General features: G+C 51.6%; 1 protein-coding gene and 1 pseudogene across 1 annotated transcript in view; one reads left to right on the top strand and one right to left on the bottom strand.

Moving 5' to 3' along the window:
• Positions 1 to 152, top strand: part of LOC144497608 (uncharacterized) — a 2,115-nt gene extending 1,963 nt beyond the window's left edge. The window contains exon 2 of the mRNA XM_078219049.1: positions 60 to 152. Coding sequence (XP_078075175.1) covers positions 60 to 152 — 93 coding nt within the window. The remainder of the gene's footprint in view (positions 1 to 59) is intronic.
• Positions 153 to 541: 389 nt separating this feature from the next.
• Positions 542 to 1,035, bottom strand: LOC144497804 (large ribosomal subunit protein uL24 pseudogene; annotated as a pseudogene).
• Positions 1,036 to 6,242: the final 5,207 nt, after the last annotated feature.

The raw sequence follows: 6,242 nt of genomic DNA, 5'->3' as shown, positions 1-6,242 counted from the left end.
CTGAGTGATTGAGCTGCCCAATTCGCAGTCATATATATCTCTTCTCTTTTCCCAATAAGGTCGGTGCAGCTGCAGCTGTCCGACATAAGGAACTCCCGCAAAAGCTGGTCTGGGCAATCTGCGACTTTCACGTTCAATACTTCCCAAATTAAAATACAAACAATTCAGGGCACGATGCGGATTCGATAGAAGCAGCCTCAGGGCTCATGACTCTGGCGTTGGCCAATCCCCGCTTCGCCTCTCCCATGTTGCAATGAAGAGGCAAAAATAATATCAATCCCGATTCCCCACCAAAATCTACAATCTCTCATTAATTTTCAGGATATCGCCTTTTGTGGAGCAGATTTGTGGCCAAGAATGGGCGACTCCCGATCCTCCAATATTCTGAGTCTGAAATAAAGCTTGGCGGGAATGTCCAGCGGGTTTGAAAGTTGAATGTTCCCGCCACAAACATTCACACAAAGATGCAAAAGTCAGATCACGTACCGACCGACTCAAGAGCAGCTTCTTCCCTGCTGTCATCAGACTTGAATGGCCCTACTTTATTTTTTTCAATTTTTGAATCTTTATTGAAAGTAGTAAAGTTCCAACATTCAATTACTCCTGCATTTTGTCAACAGATTCTTCCTTATATTTGCCCTTATCTTTGCCAACTTGGCGAGATTTGGCCTTGCGTTCCAGGATCTTCTTGCGATCCTTGTCCAGCTTTAGCCTGGTAATCACCACCTTGCTGGAGTGAATGCCAACATGAACTGTAGTACCATTGGCTTTTTCACGTTGCACACGCTCAATATAGATTACATATTTCTTTCTGTACACTTGTATAACTTAACCGATCTGCTGACCCTTGTAATGTCCTCTGACAACCTGAATCTCATCATCCTTGCGTATGGACATTGAGCGAACATTGTATTTCTGCCTCAGCTCCTTAGAGAGTGGAAAGGACATAATTTTCCTGCGGATGTGGGATGGAGCATTGAAGTACCTCTTGCGGTTCTTTCTCCGGGAAGATGTTACTTAGGGATTGAACTTCATACTGGCCTCGGATCTACTTTATATTAAGTTGTTTTTTCTCTGCACCTTAGCTAAGACTATAACACTATATTCTGCACCCTCTCCTTCATTCTCCCCTATGAACGATATGCTTTGTATAATGCGCAAGAAATAATGCTTTTCACTATATAAATATGTAAATAAGGTTGAAAGAGTGCAGAGAAGGTTCACAAGGATGTTGCCGGGACTTGAGAAGCTGAGTTACAGAGAGAGATTGAATAGGTTGGGACTTTATTCCCTGGAGCGTAGAAGATTGAGGGGAGATTTGATAGAGGTGTATAAGATTTTGATGGGTATAGATAGAGTGAATGGAAGCAGGCTTTTCCGCTGAGACTAGGGGAGAAAAAAACCAGAGGGCGTGGGTTAAGGGTGAAAGGAGAAAAGTTTAAAGGGAATATTAGGGGGGGGGGCTTTCTTGCGCAGAGAGTGGTGGGAGTGTGGAATGAGCTGCCGGATAAAGTGGTAAATGCGGGGTCACTTTTAACATTTAAGAAAAAACTTGGACGGGTTCATGGATGAGAGGGGTGTTGAGGGATATGGTCCAAGTGCAGGTCAGTGGGACTAGGCAAAAAATGGTTCGGCACAGACAAGAAGGGCCAAAAGGTCTGTTTCTGAGCTGTAATTTTCTATGGTTCTATATCAATATCTAAGACAATAAGGTATAGCAGAATTAGATCTTCGGCCCATCGAATCGGCTCCGCCATTCAATCATGGCTGATACGTTTCTCAACCCCATTCTCTCGCCTTTTCCCGTAATCTTTGATCCCCTTACCAATTAAGAACCTATCTAGTTCTGTTTAAAGCCATTCAATGGCCTGGTCTCCTCTGTGGCAATGAATTCCTCAGATTCACCAAACCCTCTGGCTGAAGAAATTCCTCATCTCGGCTCTAAAGGGTCGTCCCTTTACTCTGAGGCTGTGCTCTCCTGTCCGAGTCTTTTACTTATGGAAACTAAATCTAAACATCAAATACGTGTGACAATAAATCAAATCAAATCCCTGGCTCCTCATGTTGAATGTTTTGGTTACTTTGAAAGAAATTTCCATTTACTGCAAGTCCCAAACGTCTTACTCAGACACAAACTTAGCTCTTTAAATATTATATTCGTGGCTCTGAAAAGTCTTTTTCGTTCAAATTCCGTTTTCCATTGCTCCATGAGGATTTACGATCCCGGGGAGAGATTTAGCTCTTTCTGAAATATTTGGTGGCTCTGAAAAGAGCCTTTTTTTTGTTGTGTGGCATGTTTTAAATGTTGAATGTGGATTTACGACCCTTCTCCTCTGTCCCTCAGATGTTGCCTGCGATCTCCGAGCAAGCCTGGCTGGTTTTCTCCGAGGCGGAGGTTTCCTCGGGAGCCGGGGCCTGGCTGTTCTCCTTCCCCTCCTCCTGCTGCTGCTCCTGGGGGGGTTTGGCCGCTCCTCTCCGGGGTTTGGCCCTCGGTTTCCTGCCGCCTCTGGCGGGGCGTCTGGCCGCCGCCTTCCTGCCCCTCTTGCCGGGGCTCCTGGTCCCTTTGCGGCCGCCCCTGGCAACCGCTTTCCTGGCGGAGACCCGCCTCATCTTGCGGGGGACGAGCCGCCTCTTGGGTCTCTTGACGGCGGCTTTGCGGCTGCCCCGGCCGGAGGTGGCGGCGGCGGCGGGCGAGACAGGCGGCTCCCTCTTCCGGGGCTTCCTGTCCGGCCGGTCCGCAGCCGCTGCCTCCTCCCGGGCGGGCAGTTTGAAGGAGCCCGAGGCGCCGCTGCCCGAGGTCTGCACCAGGGAGCCTTTACTGACCAGGCTCCGCACCGCCTGCCGGAGCCGCCACTTGTTGGCCGCCACGTCGTAGCCGCTGCCCAACAGCAGCTTCTTGACGGCGGCCAGGGAGATCCCGCGGCGCCCCGCCTTGCCGCTGGACACCGCCTCCAGGATCCGCTCCGACACCGTGGCCGAGCTGCTCCTGCAGACGCCCCGGCCCTTGGGCTTCTTCCCCCCTGCTCCCCCTCCTCTCCTGCGGGCCGCCTGGGTGTCGGCCATGGGTTTCCCTCCCTCCCCCCGGGCTGGATCTCTGACTCTACCCCCGGCCCCAGAGAATCTCTCCCTCCCTCTGGCGGGAAAGGAAGAGTTTCCTCCGGCGCCGCCGCCCCCGCTATTTAACCGGGTGGAGCCGACGCTGCAGAGCCAAAGAGACTCCAGGAGTCAAAATATCAATTCTGGAGCTAAAGGGCAACTTTAGGAGACAAAATATCAACTCCAAGGAGCCCAAGAAAAAATCCAAGAGTGAAACATCAACTCCAGGAGCAAAAAGAAATTCCAGAAACTCCTTCAGTCCAAGTCTAAAAAACAACTTTAAGAATCAAAGAGAAACTCGGGGAGAAAAATACAACTTCGAGAAAAGCTAAATTGAACAAAAAAAGTCGAAGTAATCTGAGGTTTTTGGCCCCCTTATCTTTGAGGACATCCTGCAATAGAGTTAGCAGCAGACCGATAACTACACACTTGATTTCCTGAGCATTTAGCCAACTTTAGTCCCATTGGGCTGGTTGAGTATTTTATGTAATTTGTCAATCTTGTCTGGCAAGTGTAGGAACTTGAGAGGGCGACAATGGGCGAGAATAGCGACGGGAGGGCGTGGCCTAAGAAGGCGCGCTGTTTGATTGGTGACGGGGCGGAGTGGGCGGGCCAAGCACGGCGGTCACATGACATCCGACAGCGGGAGCGGCACCGAGAGAACGATGGACAGGGCTCAGCCACGTGACCGCGTGCCGAGTCCAAACCAATGAGGGAGAGTGGGCGGGGCCGAGCGGCAGGCTGCCTCCATCCCGTCCGCTTTCCCTCCTTATATAAAATGTCGCCGCAGCGCCTCAGCCACACGTGTGAGGGCGACGGGCGCCAATTGAGGGAGATCTATCTGATGGCCGAGACCGTCCCCGCCAAAGCGGATGTCCCCGCGGCCGCCGCTGCTCCTCTCGACACCGGTCTAGTCGCCACCAAGAAGAAAGCCGCCTCCCGGCCGCAGAAAGGCGGCGGTGGTGGAGGAGGCGCAGTGACGGCGGTGGCCGAGCAGATTCTGGAGGCGGTGGCCGCCACCAAGGAGCGCCAGGCGGCCAAGCTGGGCGCCGCCCTGAAGAAAACCATCTCAGCCTCGGCTTACGAACCGGAGAAAGGCGGCGGCGCCAACAGGCCCAACCCGCCGCCCGGCAGCGCCGCGGCCAACAAGGGTTCCCCACCGGCCGAGGGCGGGGCCGGCACCTCCTCGGCCTCGCTCCAGCAGGAGCAGCGGGAGGAGGAGGAGGGGGGACGGCAGGAAGGAGAGATCGAGGACGGCACTAAAGGAGGCGTCAAGAGGAAAGCGGCCCCGAAGAGAGCGGCGGCCAAACGGGCCAAGAAAGCGGTGGCCAAGAGCCCCCGAAAAGGGAAGGTGGCCAAGCGGGGAAAAGCCCCCAAGCGGCCGGTGGCGAAGAAGCGGGCGGCGGGCAAGAAGCGGTAGAGGCACCGGGAGCGGAGAAAACATCTAAACAAAAAAGGCTCTTTTCAGAGCCACTCACACATCGTCTTAAACACCGAGCTAAAATCCGGGGATTTGATCCTCTCCATCCACTGCACCAAACTATCGGCTCCACCTTAATTACAAAGATAATGAAATTAGAAACTTAAACTCGGTTCATTCTACTTTTTATGACAGTAACTAAGAGTAGACCATTCTGCCCGTCGAGCCCTGCTTCCTCATTCCATAAGTACCTGGATGAGTACTCGGCACTCCATAACATTCAAGTCTATGGGCCAAGTGCTGGCAAATGGGATTAGGCGGGCAGGTCAGGACCTTTCATGCATAGGTGCAGACTCGATGGGCCATGGGGATCTTTTGTACTGCAGTATTTTGTGATAAGATCATGGGGTGGGATTATCGCCCCAACACTGGAAAATCCTGTCTGAGGTCAACATACCTTTCTGTGGTCCTCCCTCTGCCCACTATGGTTCCTGTGGCTGGCTGGACGGGAACGTTCCCCCCCTCCCCCACTTATCTGATTGTAAAGTGGCACGGTAGCACAGTGGTTAGCACTGCTGCTTCACAGCTCCAGGGACCTGGGTTCGATTCCCGGCTCGGGTCACTGTCTGTGTGGAGTTTGCACATTCTCCTCGTGTCTGCGTGGGTTTCCTCCGGGTGCTCCGGTTTCCTCCCACAGTCCAAAGATGTGCGGGTTAGGTTGATTGGCCAGGTTAAAAATTGCCCCTTATAGAGTCCTGAGATGTGTAGGTTAGAGGGATTAGCAGGTAAATATGCGGGGGTAGGGCCTGGGTGGGATTGTGGTCGGTGCAGACTCGATGGGCCGAATGGCCTCCTTCTGCACTGTAGGGTTTCTATGTTTCTTCTATGTAATTTCAACCCCACATTTCTGCCTCCTCCCAATAACCTTTCACCCCCTCGGAAATATTCAAAGACTCTGTTCCCACCGGCTTTTGAGGAACAGAGTTCCAGAGACCACAATGAGAAAGAAATTCTCCCCATCTCCGTCTTAAATGGGCGACTCCTTCAAGTAAAGTTTATTTATTAGTCACAAGTAAGGCACTGTAATGAAGTTACTGTGAAATTCCCCTAGTTGCCACTGTCCGGTGCCTGTTTTGGGTCAATGCACCTAACCAGTACGTCTTTGAGACTGGGAGGAAACCGGAGCACCCGGAGGAAACCCATGCAAACACGGGGAGAACGTACAAACTCCACACAGGCAGTGACCCAAACCAGGAATCGAACCTGGGTCCCTGGCATTGTGAAGCAGCAGTGTGCTACCATGGTGCCCCATTCTTAAACAGTGACACCCCCTGGTTCTAGATTCTCCCACAAGAGGAAACATCCTCTCCACATCTACGCTGTCAATACTCTCCTCAGGATCTTAAAGGTTTCGATCAAATCGCTTCCTACTCTTATAAAGTCCAGACCTAAAAGGTAACAACCCCCTTCCCAGGAATCAACCTTCTCTGAACTGCTTCGAACATATTTATATCATCCATGCTGTTGGCATCGCTCTGCATCACTAACCAGTCGTCCAGCCAACTGAGTCAAACCAGTCAACTAGCACAAGTAACTGACCTATAACCATGTCACCTTTACATGTGATTTTGTGTTACTAGCTTCAATTGCCAAAGAGGATTTGCCATTGTGTATTTTGATTAGCATCAAAGATTAGAATAACTCTTTACCAATCTTCTCTTCCCTC

Source organism: Mustelus asterias, chromosome 8 (assembly GCF_964213995.1).
Source record: "Mustelus asterias chromosome 8, sMusAst1.hap1.1, whole genome shotgun sequence".
In the NCBI taxonomy this organism is placed as follows: domain Eukaryota; kingdom Metazoa; phylum Chordata; class Chondrichthyes; order Carcharhiniformes; family Triakidae; genus Mustelus; species Mustelus asterias.
The sequence above is the reverse complement of the archived record's forward strand: the minus strand, read 5'-3'. Positions and strand labels throughout refer to the sequence as shown.